The sequence below is a fragment of the Rhinolophus sinicus genome, linkage group LG07, assembly GCF_036562045.2.
Source record: "Rhinolophus sinicus isolate RSC01 linkage group LG07, ASM3656204v1, whole genome shotgun sequence".
Taxonomy (NCBI): Eukaryota; Metazoa; Chordata; class Mammalia; order Chiroptera; family Rhinolophidae; genus Rhinolophus; species Rhinolophus sinicus.
In genome coordinates, this window is record NC_133757.1 from 11476301 (window position 1) to 11499968 (window position 23668).

The 23668-nt window shown below is 40.5% G+C and overlaps 1 protein-coding gene across 3 annotated transcripts in view; it reads left to right on the forward strand.

The window, feature by feature from the left end:
* The first annotated feature begins 2517 nt into the window (after nt 1-2517).
* SHTN1 (shootin 1) overlaps nt 2518-23668 on the forward strand; it is a 102016-nt gene continuing 80865 nt past the window's right edge. The window contains exons 1-2 of one of the 3 annotated variants that reach the window (XM_019725250.2): nt 2518-3165; nt 16517-16569. In XM_019725250.2, the coding sequence (XP_019580809.2) occupies nt 3108-3165; nt 16517-16569 (111 nt within the window). In that variant the 5' untranslated portion in view covers nt 2518-3107. The remainder of the gene's footprint in view (nt 3166-16516; nt 16570-23668) is intronic. The other 2 variants (XM_019725249.2, XR_012498396.1) reach the window with 2 other exon arrangements.

Genomic DNA, 23668 nt, shown 5'->3' on the forward strand with positions numbered 1-23668 from the left:
CTATAAATGGAATCATACAATATCTGGTGTTTTCTGTTTGGCTTTTTTCACTTAGCGTAATGTTTTCAAAGTTCATCCATGTTGTAGCATATATCAACACTTTATTTCTTTTTATTGTTAAATAATATTCCAACATTATCACTTTTATACATAATTAACATTACAATAAATAGGTCTGTCTGTAACACCTTTTAGGATAGATTCCATAATATGGAATTAATATTGGGATCAAAGGAAATGAATGTTTTTTTCCTATTGTATTTTGATCTTATTTATCCATATACTTTAAAAGATTTACCTAAATAATGCGAATATGCTTTAATTTCAGGAAAATACAAACAAACACGAAAAACAAAATCCTTTTCATCACTGTTCTTTCCTACTCCACTCCCTGCTTGGGTCTGTGCATCTACTTTTCACCCCTAGAGGCAGCCATTATCCCGAGTTTGGTGCATAGACTTCCAATGCATTTTTAAAAAGTCTCTCCTTCCCCCCTCTCAGTGTATGTATAGATACATACATTTTTAATGTTTTTTAATTATATGTTATATGGAAGTTTATAAGTCCAGTGGAATGCCTGCAATATAAATCCCTATATGCATTATTAAGAAGAACAAAAACTAATTATATCACTACTATCCTTTCATCAATATTCATATAATATAAATAAACCATAGTGTAATGGAGAGCTGAATCCCAATAATTGACTCTAATAGCCATCCTAATAATTCATTCCATGCCCTCAAGATAATACCATATTGTATTTCAGGAGGCTGTTTTAATTTCAAGGAAGGTAAACAGGATTAATTTCAAGGAGCTGCAGATTCAGTGTGGGACCAAAGCACTCAGTTTGATTGTAGATTTGATAATTAATTAACTCATTCTTAAACTCCAAAAGTGCTACCTAATTACTGTATAATTGAAGTAGACAATTAAATCAGTCATTTAAAAAATAGAACTTGGTGAACTAACCTGAATATTGAACAGGTGCTCCGTTGATATTTGGTTGCATATGAGAAGATGTTTCTGGTTATTTAGATTTAGAGGAGGCTAGCTCTAGGCATTGCCCAACAGTCAGGCTGCCTGATCGGGTTTAACAGGTTTCCTGGCTGCCAGGCAAAACTGACATGGTCGTGATTTGTTACCCAATCTCTTGATTATTTTTCTGGAAAGAAATTGTTTCTTTATACAAAATACCTGGTGGCAGCACATAGCCTTCATATTTTCATGTAGCTGAGTCTGAATTGTTTCATGTTTCCTGGGCCTTCTTTAAACTGAGGATTAAAAATGGAATCTCAGGGCAGAGGCCATTTGGTTATTGACTGGGGGATCTTCATGGCAGCTGATCTGCAACTGTCTTAAACTGTCATATGAAACACTAGAGAAACAATTGAATAATAAGATCCCGTACGAAAATTATTTTTGAAGTGTCAAAATTTTAATCCACTGTATTTAAAAATACTAGGCTGCCCTTTTAGATCATTCTACCACTGAATCACCTGTGCTAAACTATTACATCATCTTTGTTAGGAGAAAGCAGCAATACCATTTTTTTCAAGTTTGTTTTGAGTTATAATTTAGTAGGAGTTATCAGATACTAGTTACAGCATTTATCTATATTTCACCCCCCCATCTCTCATGGAGAGACCCACTCATAATATTTTCATAAAATAGCCAGTGAAGAATGAGCAGACACACCAAGAGTATTGAGGTTGAGGAAAATGAAGATGTTCGGTAAGTCTAATTTAATTTGGATTTATATTGGATGCTTAATGATCAGTGTAAAAAAAACTGTGCCTGTTTTAGCTTATCATTAGCATCTATAACCCTTTTCCCACAGACCGGTTCCCTTAGAAAGAACGCTTATCGTATGTCGAATTCTGGATGTGATGCTTTGTATAGCTTTCTCTCCCTGTTCAATCCTTACAACTCTTCCTGAAGAGTAGGTGTTAGTATGATTCCCATTCTTCAGATGACGTTCAAAGAGGTCAGGAGACTGACCAGCAATTGGGGGTGGGGCAGAACCATTTTGCAGTCTGGCAGGCCTGCCGCCCCTCTTCTGGTCAGGGTGTAACCCCGAGCTGGGTTCAAACAGTGCAGAGGGCAGTGTGGTGGGGCACAGGCTGGGCTTCACTCTGCCAGGCTCTGCTACCGGGCAGCTGTGTGACCCTGGACAGTCGGACTGCCGTGGCAGCCTCGCTAAACAGAAGGTCCTCCCAATCACGAACCAGATGATCCGTGAAGACCTGCGACCCACGTGCTGCAGGGCCCACGTTGTGACAGCCTCTCAATCCCAGGGAGCTGGAGAAAGTCAGCTCTGGCCCTGGGAACTGTTACTACCACGCCCTCCTTCACTCACTGTGTGTTAACTTCCCCAGCCGGCCTGTTTCAGTGTTTGCTTTTCGAGGTGCAAAACGTACACCACTGAGCCTGCCCCTGCGGCACCTAGGGTTTTCCACACCGCCCCCAAAATCCACTGTGTGAGAACTGGGGAAGGAGCCTGGATGCTTGTTGCCCATTACGTCCCACTCTACATCCGTGGCTCGCTGAGACCCGCCCTCGGGTAGCGTTCAAAGTGGGGTTCCTACAGACGCTGCAGATCCAAGGCCGGTTTCCTTCTGAATTCTCGTCTTGGTGTCCGGAGCGTGGGTAGAGGCGGAGAAAAGGAGTGCAGGAGCGAGCCAGGGCGAACACACGCAGGCCCGCAGGCCCGCTCGCCCTCCCTCCCGCGCAACCTGCCGCGCCGGCCTCCGCGAAGAAAGCCGAGCTGCGGCGGCTGCCGCGGGCCAGGGCAAGGGCTGCGGCCCCGGGGTCACCGCACGTCCATCCCGCGCCCCAATCTCCTGCCCTCGGGCTGCCGGTGAATCCCCGCCCTCTCGCAAGCCCCGCCGGCCGCCTGCAGGTGAAGCCACCCAGGCCGCGGAGTAGGTGCGTGGGGATGATCTCACTCGCCCGCTCCGCGCCTGGAGGAGGAGGAGCGGGAGCAAATCCAACTTCCGGGTAGTGAAGCCGCACGCCAGCGGCATCTTGCTTTTTCTTCCCCCTCCCCCCGTTGTAGCCCTTGCCTCTCCCCTCCTTTCCTTTTATTCGCGACCCAACCTGCCAAAATGAACAGCTCAGACGAGGAGAAGCAGTTGCAGCTCATCACCAGTCTGAAGGAGCAAGGTAGGCGGGCGCGCGGCCGCCAGGTGCGGGCAGCCGCGGCCCGAGAGCCGGGACGGCGCCAGGGCGCTGGGTTGAGGGCTTGTGGCAGCTGGGCGGAAGGTATAGCGGCCTCTGTGGTCACCCCAGTACCTCCGTTACCCGTGGAGAAGCGTTTTTCGCGCCCTGAGCGCTTTGGAGAGGCCAGGACGGAGGGTGCCAGGGAGTGTCAGGCCCGGCAGTGCGGAAAGCACCACCGGCTGGCTGCTTTAACCGGCGTTCAGGGCTTAGGGGAAGGGGCAGGGGTTTGGCGCGGACTCGCTCCCACGGTACCACCTTTCAGGCGGGAGAAGCGGGTGGGGCTGCACATCTTGGGAGGGGTCGATGGGGGCTGCTCAGCTGGCCCCGCTCCCTAGTCTTGGCCCCACCCTTGCACATTGGCGCGGGGAGGCCTTCGGCGCTGCGCTACAGCCTTTCCAGTTTTTCATCTCGTTTGCTGTAGTTCCTATTTCTTTACCCAGCTGGGATTTTCAGGCCATGATGTGTTTTTATCACTTCCCATTTTTTGCAATTTATTAGTCAGTAAGTCAACCCCCTGCCTGTGTCGGGCTTCCTGAATTAAGACTTGGCTCTCGACCACTGCAAGGCCATGCCATGTACAGTACATGTATTTCTACACTGCCTGATAACTGGAGAGCATCCCTTAATAAAGAATTGTTTTAATCATTTTCATCACTTAACCACACTGCTAAACAAAGCCAAATTAATATGAACCTGACACTTTTAAAGTTTAAAATTATTATTACCCAGATCATAGGTGGCTTGAGAATAAGGGTCAGGAAAGAGAGGAACCATACAAATTTAGGAAGTAAAAACGTGTAGGAACATGTGCTTTTCTGACTAACTTGGTTACATGGCCTCTATGTCACCAGAGGGCCCCTTCTCTGTGGCTAATCCTGGTGTTCAGTCACAGCTCTTTTACTTCTCTTGGCTCAACTCCCCAACTCAGTGAACTTGGAAGAGTCGCTGTCCCTTTCATGGGTCTTGTGGTTCATCAAGCCTTACCTGACTAAACCAGATGATTTCATGAAGTCCTGTCCAGTATGAGGACCTTTGCTCCTTCAAACCACCCCCATACCATTAGGAAGTGTATGTGGATCCGGTGGGAGTACACACCCCTGGAAACAAAACTGTTTCCTGTGTGAGCTTGTTGACGACTGTGAGACCTTGGGAAAATTATTTAACCTCACTAAAATGGTCAGAACTCAGTCCTCGTGGTATCTAGCCTCTAGAAAGTATTGGATAAATGTTAATGGATTTTGCCTTCCCAGTACCACCATAGATTAGCTCAAAGTCATAAAGTCACAGGCATCAATGAATCTAGTGGGTGGGTGAAGTATCTTTATCTGGGATTTCTCAAGTGTTTTAGTGAGGGGCTGGATTCTATGAGTAGTTTTTAAGTTTCTAATAACATAAATTTATTTCTGATAAAATAAATTTCTAAACATAAAGACCTTTTTTTAAATTAAAGTATAGGTGATGAAATACTATATTAGTTTCAGATGTACCACATATTGATTTGACATTTATATACCTTACGATGTGATCACCACGATAAGTCCAGTAGCCATCTGTCACTGTACAAAGTTCTTATGACATTATTGAGTATATTCCCTGTGCTGTACGTTACATCCCTATGATTTATTTATTTTATAACTGGAAGTTTGTACCTCTTATTCCCCTTTGCCTTTTCCATCCTTCCCTAAAGACTCTTAATTCATATTCCAGACTGTTGGAGATTTTATTATTGGTAATATCTCCTAGTGGATACCAGATCTTTTGATGGATGGTCAGTTTTCAAAAAGTGATAAGATAAGGAATTCCACTTCTTTTCATTCTGCATATAATTTCAAATTTCTTAATTTTTGCCACTCTGATGAACAAAAATGGTACCTTTAAAAATTTGTATTACGTGATTATTAGTGATATTTGAAATCTTTTTACATCTTTATTGTCCGTTGAGGTTCCATCGTTTCGTTCCTTCCTTGTTGAGTTTTAAGTCTGAAATTTGAACCCATTCCCCAAGAGGGTGTTCAGAAAGAAGGCGCCTCTTTACTGTAAATGGCAGAGCTGACAGCAGCCTTCCCTAATGTGCAGCCGTCAGTGGTATGGGGAATAAGGTTGCTTTTGACAAAAGTTGTGAAATGTAATGACGGAGTCTGTCATAATATGAACAATCTCTAATTTATACTTACCAGTCCCTAAGCTCTGTGTCTTATAAATCACACCCACTTCTGAATTACTTCAAAACATTGTATGTTCCCTTCTAGTGAATGGTATAATTAGCTATATTATGTCTTTCTAGAAAGTTATATTATGTCCCTTTAAAAAAAAATTAGCCAGTGTGCGATTGCTTATGTTCAAGCAGATGTTGAGGTAATGAGGTAATTCTCCTTTTGTCTTTTTGGGGGCTTTATTTTATTGGGCTGATTGACATCTTTAATGCACTGAGACATGGCAACTTAGGATACTATTTCCAATGCATATTTCCTAGCTACTAAAGTGGACATTTCCCTTACAAAACATCATACAATTTGCTCCCCCTCCAGAATTCTGTTGGGAAATGATAGCTTAGCATTTGTTTAAGGTACATGATTTTCTTTGTAATGTATTCAACCCACATGCATTGAATATTCATAGCCAGGCACTGTGCTAGGCATCAGAGATCTAGGGATGAATAAAACCTTGTCCCTGCTGTTGAGAAGTTCCTAGTTTAGAGATGGTGGTAGGCATGTAAATTCCAGGAAGAGTGTCTAAGTGGCCTAGTTTGGGTCATGTGTTTAAATCCTTTGGCCAGGGAGGGGCAGGGCACCTTGATTGACAGTCCCCACAAAGACCAGTGGATTGGAGTAGTTATTCAAAAAAGAATGGGGTGCTATTACCAGAAGAGGGGATGCAGGCTGGGCAGACACAAACAATGGCTGTCCCTAAACTGGTCAGCATAGTAACGTTGTGTTCATGTGCAACTTGTTGAGGAAATTTTGAAGACAGTGATTGCCACTTAACCATAAGGATGTTTTAACATACAACCAACAACAACAATCACCACCAAATCAAAAGTTATTGGCTGTTCTTGAGCTAACGCTGTTTAAAATGGATTTCCTATGGTATGAAAATTAATTGGTTTTAAAGCAAGGTAATCTCCTTCTTTAGAGTTACTATTATTACTATAGTAATAATTAATTAGTAATAATTAATTAATAATTATAGTTACTATAGAGTTACTATTATTTTCCCCAAGATTATTGAGATAATGCTTAAGGTTCAGATAGAAATTTAGTCAAGCTTATTCTTAGAGCTGAGTTAGTAATTAAAAGAGGCATCTAATGTTCTCTTGGCTTCTGGGCTAGAAAGTAGCTAGTGCTTTATTTTAACAAAAGGGGCTGGAGCTGTTGCTTACCACACTGACCATGTTGGTCTGGAAAAGCTAAAGCATTGTCAGTCTTGGATCCGTACAGAGTCAGTCAGACTATTTCTGTAAGTGGCCAGATAGGTGTTTTAGGCTTTGTGGGTCACATGGTTTTTGTTGTAAACCAGCATACTTATTAAAAATGCCAACTTCCTCCTAAAGTTGGTTAGCCACTGCTGAAGGGACACCAATTGAGCCAAACCCTCCATGAGATGGACACTTAGTATGTGCTAAGGAACTACGTCTTCTAGCCAGAATGTCACTGTTCACTTAACACAGGGGTGTCCAAACTTTTTTCAACGGTTTTCACCAAGGGCCATATGTAGTAAAATACACAAACAGCGGGGCCACTCACTCGAGGTGAAGTACGTATTGCCTCACCTGGTTTATTTAAGTAAACTAAATATATTTTTGGAATTTGCTATGGGCCAATTAACAATGGATCGCTGGCCGCAGTTTGGACACCCCTGACTTAACACTTCCGTTACGTAGATAAAAACAAAATAAAACATATACTTACAGGGAAAAAAAAAGCATATAAAGTGAAAAGTACAGTGCTTATTCCCTTTAACTCATTGTTTCTCAATCTTTATTTCTCTGTACTCTCCTAAGGAGTCCTTTTATACATTTCCCCCACTAATCACTAATATTTCATCCCCGTGAAATATTAATGCCACAGATATACTGTACACCTTTTTGTGTATTGTGATCCTTTGGGTGGCTACAAGCCATTGTAAAATCTGAGGTTATTTTCCTCTTTGAGGGCACTATCACCCCGTTGATGCATGGTGCTCTAACCCCATTTCCATTCCTCAGAGTTATCTACTGTTTTGTATTTCCTCCTCGAAATTTTGTGTTCTTTGCACATGTTATTTATCACTTAATGTACATTATAGAATTCATATCCGTACGTGCAGAGTTAAATCTTTAAAGATTGAGTGGATAGTGTTCCACTATACGCCTCTCCCACAATGTAGTTAACATGCTCTTGATGGACACTTTTGTGTTCTGGATTTTGTTTTTTTTTGCTGTTAAAAAATAATGCTTCCAGCAATAGATAAGAGTTGGAGACATCAGTATGAACTCATGTTTAGCTTAATATAGCTGCAGATGGCTACATATAGAAATATTTATAGGTATGTGTATGTACATTGGGTTAATATGTACATAGTCAACGGAGAGCCTAGATGTAGCTCCAGAACGTGGCTTCTAATTAATACCATTCTCTTATAAAAGGAAGTAGACGCCTGGGAAAAGTTGCTGATAATTAGGACTGGGGTGATGGGGGCAGAAAATATACAGGATGAACCTGGATCATCTCGTACCAGAAATTGAGGAAGTGCTCAAACAAGTAAGTCCACAATGATGGGGTTATGTCAAAGGGATACAAGAACCAACGGAAAGAGCTTCCAGTGGGCAAAGATGGAACCATTTGAACAACAAAAAATTGAGTTATAACCCAAAGGATAAAATAAATATTCATGAGTCCAAACTGATATAAGTAAATGATTGAGTAAATAAGCAGGGAGAAGAGACAACTCTTCCATGCAAACAATTCCAAATAATTTATGTAGATACGTCCGCTCAAACAGGTGGAGCATAACACCCTGTTCCTTCAGTGAGGGGTGCGCATAGTGATTGTCTTCCAAAGAGGACAGTATGGGAAAGGGGGGTGGGGAAGTGACTACAGTGGAGAAGCCTGACAGACATTACCTCAGCTAGGTGATCGGGGTCAACTTCAGTGGTGATTTAAGTCATATTCATAGTATGTACCTTTGACAAGAGACGATGAAAATGGCACTTTGCCTCTGCGTCTTTCCCAAAAAACCCATAGTCCCAGTCTAATCATGAGGAAAACATCAGACAAATCTCAATTGAGGGATACTCTACAAAAAATGACCAGTACTCCTCAAAACTGTCAAGGTCATAAAAGCAAGGAAAGTCTGAGAAACCGTCACAGCCAAGAGGTATCTAAGGAGACAGGACAAATGAATGTAATGTATCTGGATGGGATCCTGGAACAAAAATAGAACATTAAGTAAAAACTAAGGAAATACCAATAAAGTATGGACTTTCCTTCATAACAATGTGGCAGTATTGATTAATTGTAATAAATGTACCATACTAATGTAGAATGTTGATAATAGAAACTGAATGAAGAATATCTGAGAATTCTCTATCTTTGCAATTTTGCTGCAAATCTAAAGCTTATAAAAATAAAGTTTATTGAAAAATAATAGTGCTGCTTCCATCCTTGTACACATATATCTGTAAGCATAGCTGTAGGAAAAATTCTCAGAAGTGGAATTGTTGGATCCAAAAAGCACATGTATCTTAAATTTTGTTGTGCTGTAGATTTTATTCTATAAAGCTGTTACGCAGCCAGGCTTTGCTTTAAAATGTAGAAGGAACACAGCTTTTGTTTTTCTCTGCTTACCATGCTGCCTAAACATTTTAAATATTAGAACACGAGTTCTGAAATTTTTGTATGGTACATTGAACAGTAATATATGAGGTCTGACAATTAAGTTCGCGAACTCATCCTAGAAAAAGTGCTATAGACCTCATTGCTGAATATCACTATGGTCACCTTCAAAGTATTCCCCTTGGGAAGCTATGCACCAATGCCAGCACCTAGTCCACCGTTCAAAAGAATTTTGGAACTTTTTCTGGAATGGCCATCAAAGCTGTCGTCATATTAGCCTTGATGTCCTGAAAATCATCAAAATGTCTTCCTTTCAGTATTTCCTTTCTCTTCAGGTAAAGAAAGAAGTCATTGGGGGCCATATCAGGTGACTAGGGAGGGTATTCCAATAAGTTATTTGTTTACTGGCTAAAAACTCCCTCACAGACAGTGCTGTATGAGCTGGTGCATTGTCGTGATGCAAGAAACATGAGTTGGCGAAAATTCACATCATTTTCATCTAACTTTTTCATTCGTCTTTTCAGCACTTCTAAATAGTACACTTGGTTAACTGTCCAACTGGTACAAATTCATAACGAATAATCTCTGATATCAAAAAAGGTTAGCAGCATCGTTGCAACAAGTTCACGAACTTGTCAGACCACTTGTTAGGATCCTTTTAGTTAAAATCCTCATTGACACAAATTAGTGTCTGAATTCTGCTAAATATATTTGTTTTAAATAAGACATTTTGAGAGCAGTGTTAGGCTTACAGAAAAATTGAGCAGAAAGTACAGAGAATTATTGCATAGCCCTTCACCTTCCAACCTCCCCTGTTCCTTATTATCATCTTGTATTAGTACATTTCTTAGCATTGATGGACCAATATTGGTACATTATCATTTACTAAAGTCTATATTTTACATTTGGGTTCATTCTTTACATGGTACATTCTATGGGTTTTGGCAAATGTACCACTATCACATTATTATACCAAATGTCACTTTTCCCAAAATTCCCTCTGTTCTACCTGTTCATTGCTCCCTCCTTACCTCTGAGCTGGTAACCATTGATCTTTTTACCAGCTCCATAGTTTTGCGTTTTCTAGAATGTCATATAGTTGGAATTGTATGGTACATAGATTTTGTAGATTGGCTTCTTTCACTTAGCAATATACATCTAAGCTTCCTCCATGTCTTTTGCCAGCTTGATAGCTCATTTATTTCTTTTTATTCCTTGTCAGAAATGGGTAATACCCCATTGTATGGATGTACTACCGTTCGTTTATCCACTCACCTGTTGATGAACACGTGGTTGCTTCCAAGTCTGGGCAGTTATGAGTAAAGCTGCTGTAAACATTCATGTGGTGGTCAGGTATGGGGGGGAAGGGAAGTGTCCTATAGTGTGGTGAGAAGGTCTCAGTGTTCTACGGAGTGAGCCTGTGCCCGGGGCTGTGACTTCCACAAGTGCGTCTCCGTTTTGTTTTTCTCCCCCTTAGCTGAGATAGGAAGACTGGAGGGGTCTGAGTTGTTACCTTTCCTTAAGTCTGTTAGGCTCTGGTAAAAGAATTTCTCTTAGGGCAGGTCCCCTAAGAACAGAATGTTCTAGGCATAATTCACAATGGCCCCTCTCCCCCTCCCCAGCCAGAAGTAGTAGGGACATTTTCTCTGGTACTTGCTGTGAGGACCTGGTAGCATTCCTGGAGGTAAAACTCATAAAAGTGGGGGAGAGGGCCCTCCTAAGACTGTTCCACCCCTTGAAGTTTTTGACTCACAAACTTGTTAACACTGAGTTTCCTGCAGTGTGCCAATGACAGTGTAGTTTTCCTATCTGGTTGGGGAGCAGGTTCTGCACCGTGGCTTCTGCTGTGATTAAAGTTGTGATGCTTTTGGAGTAGTGATTTGCCCTGTTAATTCTCTGATAGAGCTAATAAGAATTGTTGACTTTTCAACAATTGTTCAGCTTTTTTTGGTTGTTGTGAGTACACAAATGTCGATTTACAAGCTCCTTACATGCCAGACCAGAAACCAGACTTATATCTGTGTTTTAAAGTTCCTCAGTTTCTTTTCCTTTCTGTTGGTTAATTTGAAATCATTAATATAGTTTGTTGAGAGTACTTCTTAAGCATCATTAATTCATTAACACTGAACTGTGAACCGTGTGTTCTACCAAGTAATGAGTGAATTTCGGATTTGGCATAATTTCTTTTCAGATATCAAGTCTGTTACCTTTGTTTTTTGATGAGTTTTTCCAGCAGTGTTTTCCGTGGCTTTTCTAATGCTTTAATTAACAAGTGAGGTATAAATGACTTCTCTTTCTACTCTGGCTTTAAAAGCAGGACCCATTGGGATGTACGCAGAAGGGAGTAATGTCCTAATTGAACATTATGTGTGATGACTCATGTCCTCACTCCCCTTCATTAAGAGGTGTTTCAAGGCTCCATGAGTCTCAAAGATGCAGACTCAGTGGATGAGAATCTACATTAGAAGAGCTGATGAGGCAATGTTTTCTGGTTGTATTTAATGGCTATTTAAAGCTCCAGTTTTATAAGTATCCTGTTATAACATATGACGTATGAGACCCTTTTAATATGGGGAGGAGAGTATGTGCTCTTTTATGATTTGTTCACATGAAGACTGAGATCCATTCTTCCTTCTTTAATTAACACACATGGGTCAAGTGCCTACTGTATGTCAGGCATCGAGCTACATGTGGGCACCTGGATGCATAAAGAATAGTCTCTACCCTAGAGGGTTATTTCTGGTCTCGTGCGTTGGCACACTGCAGTCATGCTCAGTAACGTTTTTGACATGAACACTAGGACTCAGTAGATTGGTTCTGGTTCCACCATTTCTTACGGTGGGACTTGACTTGTCTGTGTATTTGTGTCTTCACTTTTAAGATTGAGATGTTACTATTTGGCTTAATTGCTCTACATCACAGATTGATGTGAGCTAGCCGTTCCTTCAACACAGGCACCCACTCGTGCTTGGTATTCAGCTTGGTGTGAAGTAGGCACGTAGAGCAATCAATTAAGTGGGAGAAAAGACAAGAAGACAGACCTGTGTTCAGATCATTTATAACGTTATATGTAGATGCTCTGTCTGGTAGAGATATATGAACAGTGTACTCTGGTAGCATATTAGAAATATACAGAAGTGCTCATTTTCGCCTGAGGAATACTGGGAGGGTTTCTTAGAAGAAATGACAATTGTATTGCATTGAAGAGAAGGAGGTGGGGAAAGTGGGAAGAGAAAGACTCTCAGGCAGAGGGAAAAAATATTTGTAAAGGCACCTGGGTAGTAAAGGTGTTAGAAGGTTCAGGGAAGCATTGGGACTTCGGATGTGATAGTGAGTTGTGGTCTCTGAGGCTGAAGGGCAGGGGTGTGTGTGAGGGGGGTTGAGTGGGGTCCAGGTTGTGAAGCTAACATTTAGGGGCTTTTAAACTTGAACAAAATAACCAGGTTGCTTGGTTACTACACTATCTACCTTATGAAAAATGAACTTGGGATAGAGGGAAGCTAGATACAAGGGTTTTGCCATTATTAAGGGTCAGAATTAGGGCAAAGGTACTGGCTGTGGAGGACGGGCAGATTAGAGAGACATTTTAAGAGATCTGAGCAATTTGATCGTCCTTTGGTGGTGGAAGGAAGTGGGGAATCAAGGGGGACCCTGAGGCACTAGCTTGAAGACGAGGCAGGTGCGGACACCAGTGAAAGGCGTTCCTACATACAGGAAGTAGGAGGAGGTGTGAGTGAATGGGAGTTGATGAGTTCACTTTCTAATGTGTTGACTTTGAGGTGCTTATAGTGAGAGTTTCTGGACACAGCTGTCCAGACTAGTACTGTCCAGTAGAACTTTCTGCTGTTATGGGAATGTTCTGTGTCCGTGGTCCACTGTGGTAACCACTAGCAACATGCAGCTGTTGAGCACTTGAAGTGTGGCTAATGCTACTGAAGAGCTGAATTTTAAATTTTATGTAATTTTAATTATTTTCAATGTAAGTAGCTACATGTGGCTGGTGGCTACCATATGGGACTGTGCAGGTCTTGAACTTATTGGTTGGAAATACTGATCTGGAGCTAATGCTAGAGATAGGGTGATGGACCTACCTGAAAATTTCCAGGGACACTGGACTCTTCAGTGCTAAAACTGGGATGGTCCCAGGGACAGTTTTGTGATGCTGTTCACCCCAGCCAGAGACGTTATTGGCCTGTGATTAGGAACCTCAGTTGTCATCTTTCTGAAACAACTGAGTTGACTCCATTACTTCCTGGGCTGGCTATGTCATGATGTGCTGCTTGGAAAGAAAATTCCCTTTCTTGGCATTAGGCAGTTAGAAAATAGAAAACCAGCATGATTCTTGAAACACGTGCTCTGCCTGATATTCTCCTTGTTTTCTCCACATCTTCCTTTTTCGTCCATTCTGTCCTCTTAGGTAGTGATTCCCTTCCTTGGCAGCGCATTAGAATCACCTGGGGTGCTCACTTCTTAAAAAAAAAAAAAGGATGCCCAAGGTCTGCCCTAGACTAGGTAAGCCTCGTATTGAGGGAGGATAGTGGTGCCTAGGGTTTCAGGGATTTTCCGCTCTGCCATCTTTCAGACCATGTGTGACAAAAGTAAGACCAGGACGGAGGGCATTAGGGAGCAGCCTAATCTCTTGTCGTGCACACAAGATTTGATGTACTTTGCTGTATCAGTAACAACAACCATGGCTAACGTGTATTGAGCACTTAATATGCCTAAGCACTCTTGTATCTTCCATGTTCATTCACTCTCAATAACAACACTATGAGACAGGTATAATTAATATTCCTGTTTTTCAGATGAGAAATCTGATGAAGATAGAGAGATTAACCAATTTGCCTAAAGTGTCCTGGCTAGTAAGTGCTCAGGCTGGGATAAAACTATGCTTTTTAACGACTGTGCTATATGCCCTTATAGTGCAGTGAAATGTACTACTCCTGTAAACTGAGAGACGACGTCTTCCCAAGCTGTGGATATTTCTCATATGGCCGAGAATTGGTCAAATTCATCTTTTCTTTTGCTCTTGTTAATTCAAGATTTGGAGGCTCTCCCATCAAATCACTTAAGCTGTGCAATTGAGTTAAAAATTTTTTTCAAACTGTGAGTGAGCCCTTTCTGAAGTAATAAGAAGGCTTTCTCTGTGACCCTGTAGCATTGCTGAAAAGGAAGTAGCTGAATAACATAGGTCACTTCAGTTTTTATCAGTTTTGCTGAGGATGGGGTTACATATGTATTCACTATGGTGTGTGTGTGTGTGTGTGTGTGTGTGTGTGTGTAAATATTGTTTAGAGCAGTGAGCTTGGTTTTTTAACTTCAAAGAAACAAAAATATTAGTAACTGTTTTCCTTTTTCTTTTATGCTCTATCCTTTACATGCCCCTTCCTGCTACCAAGTGGTGGAATTCTTCCCGTACTTTTTCTCCTTGCCCTGTACCTGGCTTTATTATTATTTTTAACTAGCACATTATCACACAAAGCAAATTTTCTGTGGTTTCCATTAAGATATGATAGGTGAAGGGTTCTTAATTAGCACTTTTCATAAAGAGCTGGTAATTGGGAATCTACAATGTTTCATCTGGAGTCTATTGGCAATATAATGGAAAAATAGTATTGGTATTTTAAAAAAGCCTTCAAAGCATTATCTGATGTTTTCAATAGGAAAAATTTTCTTAATGTCAATATGAGATCATGGTTTTTAAGCCTTTATTATTTGTTCTGTGTATCTGTAAAGTAGGTCATCGAGAATAGAGTGGTAAATCATTTTGGTTTTTCAACTTCATCTACAGATACTTTTAAAGGTCAAGTAAACTAATGCACAGTCTCTCAAAGTATATGTTTAATTTTCAAAACAATATTAGATACAATAATAATATTTGGGCCCATGACCGTAGACTACCCAATGGCATAAGTACATATTTTTAGAATCGCTTAGTTCTTGTTTCTTTCTGTTAAAAAAGGAGGGGGGCGTTTTATTGATTGTTTTTTCCCCCCAGAATCAAGAACAATTTAGTTTGTACTCATTGGTTTGGAGTTTGTATGATGGAGGCTGACGAACTGGTGTGCAGAGGGCAGCATTCTGTGGTCGATCAAATCTTTTCTGTTGAAAATGTAATTTTTAAAAGGGCTATATATCTTTACATGTATACATTCAGCTATTTTATGGGCTAATTTTTAAGGAATCTTTTTGGGTGTGGCTATAATAAAATTGTCCATTAATTCTTACTTAGATGGTCATGGAGTGCTAATAAAGTTTTTGGGCCTATGGTGGTATAATCCCATAAATATTTATACATTGGAGTTGGATTTGAGATTTTGGGCCTACCATCATAGTAGCTGTTCTAAACCCTTTGAGACACTATTGGAGGAAATAAAACATATACTTTATCATGTGAACTGTCTGTTTCTGGGATGTTCTCTGCTCCAGTGATTAGGATTATACACTTGTAGAATTAATGACCAGATTATCTGGGGTGTTCTTGAAGCCCCTGGTTTCAGATTTTTTATTTCTGTCTTCAGATTACTCTTATTCATAGAAATAGAAAGTTCTGTTTGCCTTTTTTCTTTTAAAGACAAAAAATATATTTTTTAAAAAGATAAATCCCAATTAAATTTTTTCAAAGTAAAAGTATAAAAATGCCATCTGATGCTTTCTTGGCTCTCGGGTACCAATGAAGGTGCTGGTCTGGGAGCAGTTCTGTTAGGTCCATCTTAAGACATTGTGTTCTGTCATTAATCCCACATCATCCCTTTTCTTCCCATCATTTGTGCTACATGTAATATTCTCAGCTCTTCAGGATGGTGCTTGGGCTACAAGATGAATGTGGGGGTTCAGGTTATGTTATTTTTCTGGCAATAGTGGGTTTGAAGTAGAAAACTGCTGTTTTTTCCCCACATAATTGGAAATAGTTCCAAATAATTCACATTATTTTGCCAACCTGGTGAATGAATGTGCCTGGTGTCTGACTTGGTTGATAATCTTGCAGTGTCTGAGCATAGTTGTTATTAGCTGAATGCTCATAGCATGAACTTTTTGCTCTGTGGATACAGCTGATGTGTGACGGGGAGTTGAATATGTACAGCTACTTTATGTTCTGGAGGCTGATTTTAGAAATAAACCTCTGATGACAGCCCACAGCCTACTAGTGCTGGAAGGAACTTCAGGGAACACCCACATGTCTTCTTGGTCACAGGACCAAGTGCCTAGTATCAAAGAGAAATGACTTGTCTGTCGTAGGTCACTTATGACTCATACATCTTCCTGCTGACCTAGGGAGAACCAAAATTGGGCTTGGTGGGTTACTATGTGCTATGGCCTCTTTTTCTTCCTTCCTCTTAAAAGCAGAAGCCCTTCTGTGGCCTCGTCTGCACCCCACCCCCATCCTAGTAAATAGACAGTAGGGATTTGTTGAATTCCCAGGTTTTTCCTATAGTAAACTTTTGGTGGTGGTATAACATTGCGTTCCTTTTTTCTTTCAGCAATTGGCGAATATGAAGACCTTAGAGCAGAGAACCAGAAAACAAAGGAGAAGGTTTGTACTTTACCCTTTTTTTCTTTTCTTACATGTGAAAAAGCCGAGACGGCATGGTGCATTGTTCTGCCATCAATTTCAGTTAAATGTGAATGAGAGTTTTTCTTTTTTTCTTCTCTTTTCTCCTGCATGTGTGGTTCAAGCTAATATCAACTCCAGGCTCCAGATGGTAAAGAATAGCAGGCATGCCACAGTGGGTGCTGCTCTTGGAGATTAACTACACAGCTCAATGTGCACGAGGCACCAGGCCAAGCAACTCAAGCCCCCAAGAACTGTACTTTTCCCAACAGTCAGATTTGGGATTCTAGTGATGGAATTGAAGGCCTGAGACATTTACTTGGGGGGTTTAGGCAGACTAGGTTTTGGAGAGAACTGTTTGGAATTAGTCATTGGTGTTTAGCCCAAATACCCTTATAAACCTTTCGTATGTTTACTTCCTTTAAGTATATGAATAATATACTGGACGTTGAAAAGCACACAATGTAAAGATGGGGAAGCCTGGTGAATATTTTCAGGAACTCTGGGAGTTTTGTTTTTAAACTGTTAAATAATTGAATTCTACTTACGTTTAAACTATTTATCTTTTTGTCTCTGAGCGTGTTTATTTCAGATTTGTGAATATTTGTTTTATAGGTACATATTTTTTCCCCCTGTAAATCTAGGGAGGGGACAAATGGAAAGGAATGCTAAGTTAGAAAGAAAAAGTAGAGGGACTGTAGAAAATGAAAAGTAGGAGAGAGAGCAGAACTGTCTATCATTGTTTTTAGACATAAATGAAATTTACTTTAAGAAATTACTTTCTTTGATAGGCCAAATACGTCAGAACATAATGTCCACAGTGGGAAATGAATAAAACAGGTACTTCATGGTTGTTAAAGAGGTGGCCATCCTTGCTGTAAGTTATGAAACCTCGTCTTTATGATTTTGGAGAGCTGTAATGAAAATTGGCAGTGAGCTAAATATTTGTAAAACTTGAGGCATATTTTTTTGGGGTATTTATTGGGCCCTTAGGAATCATGTTTAACTTTTTTACCGATACTAGTTTGCTACCTACATAGCTGTGGTGTGCTTGGTGACATCAAGGGTAAATACTGTAGTTCAAAGCATATTATAATGGATTTTTAGATCATTATTTTTCACTCAGTGTTCAGACTCCTTTGCAAGTAAATATTTGGTGTTCTGTGAAATTTTAAGTTTATTCTCTTCCGTTCATCAGGTGATTCCAGGAGTGGCAGGTGGGGGTGATGAAAATATCCATGACAGGAGGTAGCTGGTATATGCATCTCTAATATGATCAGGTCACAGAAAATCGTTTGACAAAATTTCTAATTCTAGCACCATAACCACCAAAACTCACAGATTGTCTGACGATGCCACAGGTGGGGAGTTTGTGCTAACCCCTGGATGCCCGATGCTCCATAATTTCAAAGTGAAGCCAGTGGGTGATGCTTGACCAGGTAGCTTGAGTCTCTTTTTCTAAGACACCCAGCCATCTTCCAGCTCTAGGAGAAAGAGCCAAGAAGTTATCAGTCAACCGATTCTCTTCCATAGATGGTCCTGGCCCAACAGGAGAAGAGCAGAATAAATTGGAAGGGTTAGTTCAGGAGAACTCTTTGACTTAAACTAAAGATATGAGGAGGGAAAGCAAACAAGTGTCTTCATGTGATAGAGAAGGGAGGCTATAGGAGAAAATGAGTAACACAAGAGGAAGGAGAATAAACTTTTTGTTTTTTCCTCTCCTTCTTTCTTCCTTGCTTTACTTCTAGACCTAGGATTGCCCGAAAAATAGTAGATGTTCTATAAACATCTGTTGGTGGTGGTGGTGATGGTTGTTTAACTGAGAGCTACTTTCTTCTGTAAGGTTTTAAGTGAACCATCTGTTACGCAAGTGGAATTATGGATAAAAAGCCTTTGGTACAAGAAGAATTATAAATTACCTTCTCCCATTAACTGTTTACATGTTTCTCTACACAGAGGATGGCCTAATACTTTTGTCACATCTGTATGCATTATTGACCTGCTTCTGTTCTAGTTCTTTAAAAATAACTATTAACAGAAGTGGGAAGAAAGGAAATGAAAGCAGTATATGGAATGCTGTGTGGTTGGGTAACACAGAATCGAGTGGTTTTAAGTCCACCGCACTCTGTTTATCTTCTGCTAAAAGACTAGCAGGCTTATTACTGAAGATTTTTCCCCCAAAAGGGGGCTGTGTTACAAAGGAGAGAAGCATAGAATAAAAAAGCCTTTTTATACTGCATAGAATGAGTAAAAGCAGCATTAGTTCCGGAGGTGGTAGAGGGAGAACGCCATTTTCTCTGGCAAAGCACTTGCTTGTGCCTGGCTGGGTGAGCTTTGTCCACTCCATGTCTGCCGATGTATATATATATATGTATACGTGGCCATTCTTCCCTCGTGGCCCCAGAACAGCATTTAGGTAAATCAGTCAAGGATAGGCATCTAAAGTAAGACTTCTTTTGCCATAGTTAATTTGATGGGGGGAAATTTGGACCAATGGAAGGGACCCAAAAAATAAATGGCAAGTTATTTCTCCCTTCCACATGTCCACATGAAGTCTATCTTTGTTGCCAGGTCATAAACCTTATCAGTGGAAAGAGAGAGGGGGTGTGATTCCTTCAGGGAAGATCCTTTTATGCCCTGTTTGGAATCTCCTCTGTTGAGACAAGGGTAGGCCGTGAATCCCTTCAGAGCTCGCAGTCACTTAAGAGGCTGTTTATTAAGGAGCTGCTATGGGCCATGCACGTTCCCTTCTCTCCCTCAACTGATGCTTCAGACAGCCCTGTGTCAGCTCCATTTCACAGAGAGTAGGACCTCAGGGTTTAACAGTCTAGATTCAAACATGGATCTTTTGACTCCAAATGTTCTTTTTGAAGCAGGTCAACTTACAGGAACTAATTGACTCTTTCCACAAAGGTCTTGGTTTTATTCATAATTCTTTATTGTTAGCTCATGTATTTTCCACATGACCTTAATCCCACAAATTATCAGACTCAATACTTTTCTGGATCATTTGTCTTTACCATCTATCAGTTTGTATTTAAAAACTGGAAATTAAATATCAAGTCAATCTAATAAAATAAATATCAAATCGATCTTATGTCAGTAAAATTCACGTGTGTGAGTGATCGTCTGTGTATAGATTCTGACGTAATACATTCCAAGGGTAAGAGGAGATTTGGAAGGGTGCACCAAAGTTTTAATGATCTTTTCCTTTGCAGTTTTCCCTTTTAAAGAGAAACATAATGTCGATCATTTTGTGGTTTTTACCAATCAGTGTCTTTGAGGGTGGAATCAGAATCTTTTTGAGATTATAAGGAAAACTTTTTGAAGGGAAAACTTTTTGTTGAATGCCTTCTGAGTACTAGGGTGTAAAGAAAAATATATGAAGGCCCCACTCTCGAGTAAAACCACTTTGGGGGACACAGGCAATTTGATAAATAACTGATAAATGATAACAATAAAAGTGAATGCCTAGAGTTTGGGGGTGGGATGGGAAAAGGACAAAAAGACACGTTTCCCCCTCAGTTCCCTGTGACTCTTAGTAGCTCTTAATGCTAGGCTTTAATGTCACTGATTGTTTTCAAAGTCTTGTTAATTCTCTTACAAGCAGAATTAATGGTTTGCTTCTTTGTAATAAACATGGGTATATCTCTTATGTGCGTATCACATTTTATCAACAAAAATTCATTATTATCAAAATATTACATAGTGTACAAATTATATGGGTGGGGTTAAAATGTAAAAGCTTCAGTTGTTTTTTTAACATCAAGATAAGTGGAGATTATGGAAAGGGTGTTACTTTGTTATTTTTTTGCCTAGTTTCTAAATGCCATTATCAACAGTGGGTTACAAAGTTAGAGAGCCTGTCACATTGAAGTTAGCAATGCTTCCACATTTATTTTTCATGGTATGGTATGGAAAAATAGAGGACTATACATTTTGGAATCAACCAGATACAATGTTTTACTTTGCTTGGGAAGCAGTCACCATATTCAGATGTTAGTCATGCTTCTACAATTGAAGGTCATTCTCTTATGACTCATTCAGGATCTCAGTCATAATTATTTGTGTGTTTTTTTCTATATGGGGCTGGTGGGAGGCAAAGCCTCACTGAGCTTTTAATGGAATAGCTTTCAACTTTCTGAGGGTGGAGGGTATGTGTGTGGAGCATGCATGAAAAGAAGGAAATCTGTATACTAGAAGAATGTCTGCCTTTAAACAGTTAAGTATGTTGAATATTACGAACTGAGATCGAGTTTTGAAATGAATCAATGTTTAAGTGAGTGATTAGAAGTCGTTTGGGTGAGCTACTGTAACTGCATCAGGCAGCTCTGTCAGCTTGCCAGGAACAATGAATGAAAAGGGAATGAGACAGATACTTTCTAAGACTTAGGTTTCAAGAAGCAAGATATATGATCTTGCTGGCATCTTGGCTCAGCTGTCTGTTGTTAAAATTTCTTCCCCTTGTGTAAATTTCAGAGGTGAAGGTCCCAAAGAACTTTATTTAGAAAAAAATCAATAAAGAAGCCATATTAAAGAGCAAGATATGCATCCATTATGCTAACTGTTCATGCATAATACATCCACATACATGCAGTTTCTTTAGAACAGAGTGGCAAGTGGTTGTGCCAGAGAAAAAGTAATTACTTAGCAGTTTGAAAGTGAAAATGAGTCTCTTATTAACAGCAATCTATCCAGAAACAAAGAGCAGGGATCTCTGTTCTGATGACATGTGTTTCCATCTAACACACAATACCTAGAATTTGGAGAATGCTGTAAGACAGCTTTAGGGGGCAGCTACTACTTTATTGCCTGTGAAAATTGGAGGGAAAGAACTTTGAATTGGAAGAAAGAATACCACCAAAAGAGACAGGGTGAAAGGAATTCCATCCTAGTGGGAATGATTTAATTTATTGTGTTCTTTAAGGATAAGCAGTTGAGTTCTAGCCAAACTTAACAGAGGTGGAACAATAAAATTGTCGATTATTGTTCAAATTGATTTTATGGTCCTCTCACTGCATCACCAAAGATTCTAAAACAGGTAAATACATCCAATTTTGACGCTATGCATGTTTAAAATTTTAGATATTGTAACTGGACATAAAAGGCATGAACTTGAAGAAAAATAAGTAAAAATGGTACAGGGTTGAGAACTCTTCAGACTTGGTTGTTACAGCCTCTGCTATGTGTTCCTGTAGGGTGGTCTTTCTTTCATTGTAGAAAGTATCCTTATAAATGGCTTGTTTCGTTGTTGATCTTTCCTGGTAGATCATACGTTTTGTGAGAGCACGTTGTCTGTGTTTCTCACTATATTCCCTCCAGTATCTGGCATATGTAGGTGCTGTGTGAATTGTTCAATGCTCAGAGGAAGGAAATAGAGGCATTCGGTGATTGTAGTAGGTACCTGCTTAGAAGTCTAATTCGGCCAACTGTACGGTACTCACCTGTGTCTAGATCATCTGCTCTGCTGATGTTGTATGTGTGCAGTGCTTATGCGTACTTATTGGGCCCAAACTGGTCTTGCTACAGGCTGGCAACTCTCCACTGCATTTGTGTGCTGCGGAGATAAAAAGTAGTATTTATGTTAGTGGAAGTGAGACACAATTTAGAATATTGGGTTTTTTTCCTTGCATAAACTGTACACACAGCAATGTATAAAGGTGTCTTGGTGTCTACATCAGTTATCTGTACTTTCACTGAGCCTTGTTAAGGAGACATATTAGTATAATCAGTAGTTGGATGATATGTGAGAGACAAAGAACAGAGCTGCCCATTTTAGTGGGGGAGGGGGCAATGCCAGTTCACAATGGAAAGACTTTCCTCTGAAAATCACTCTGCCAGGGCTTGGAAATGCTGGTTTAGTTTCAGAAGCCAGGTATCTGCCTGGATGTGGCTCAAGGAAGAGAGCTGGAAAGTAGCCAGGGCTTCTAATATTAAGAGCTTTCAAAACCGGCAAGGCCAACCTCCGGTCAATTCACCACTTTATAAAGAGCCAAAATAGAGACTCTAGAGTAGGTGTAATGTTAACCAGCTTGCTTAAACCAGCCAGCGCTTGTGTTGCTGGGTTCTACCCCAACCTTGAGGTAGAGAGAATCATTGGGCATCTAAATTAAGTGACGTGGGCCTAAGAACATCTGTTGCTATTGGACAGTCTTCACGAGCAATTCTCAGACAAAAAGAAGCCATTTCTACAAATGATGCAGCTGCGTGAGCAGGGTAGAGGAAGGGGTAGGATGGGTGAGGGGCTTCGGTGGGACCTAGAGATGTAACATTCTTCTGAAAAGACCCAGGACCCTTGCTGACTTCTCTCGGGGGGTAGAATGAGAGAAAGGTTATCAGGTATTTTTCTGGGTTCACCTAAAATGATGAAATAAGTAGATGTTTGTATTTCTGCTTTGAAAACGGGTTCGTCCTTCATAGGTTGTTCAGCGCTGGTTCCAAACAAGTAAGCTGCGTTTGCAGCTTGTATAGATCCCTCCCCCCTACACACACCCCTTTCAGTAGCCATAGCAGATGGTAAATGCTGTGGCTGCCAGTTCTATCATAATGTGGTTGCAGAAAATAGAAAGCAAAACAACATGAAGACCCCTGATAGAATACAGCTGGGATTGGGAGATAGCTTCTGAATCTGCTGGTGGGGACTCGGGGGTTAACATAAAAGCACAGAGTTGGACTAGAGAAACCAGTTCCTTACATGCTGGAATAAGACTGTGATGTTGAGACCAGTTATTAACCAGAGCCTGTCTCCCTGGGCCATAGACCCAGAGAGCATGGGCAGAAAGTCTTATTTTGGGGGGATTGGTATAAGCCTCCCGAAGATTGTCATGTGTTGTTAATGACCAGTAGGTGGTAGGTGCATTGGTGGTTTGTGTGTGATGTCAGTTGGTGGCCTTTTTCAGATCTGAGTAGATAAGTCCCATCCTGTTAAATGCTCATTCCATTTTTTTTTTTTTTTGGGGTCCTACAAAGTCTCAAGTGAAAACGTCAGCTAGTTGATTTAAGTGAGAATGAAATTAACCTCTGATTTCTTCAGGTGGCGCTTTGAGAGGTATGTGGAAGAATCCAAGTGGCATTAAGTCAG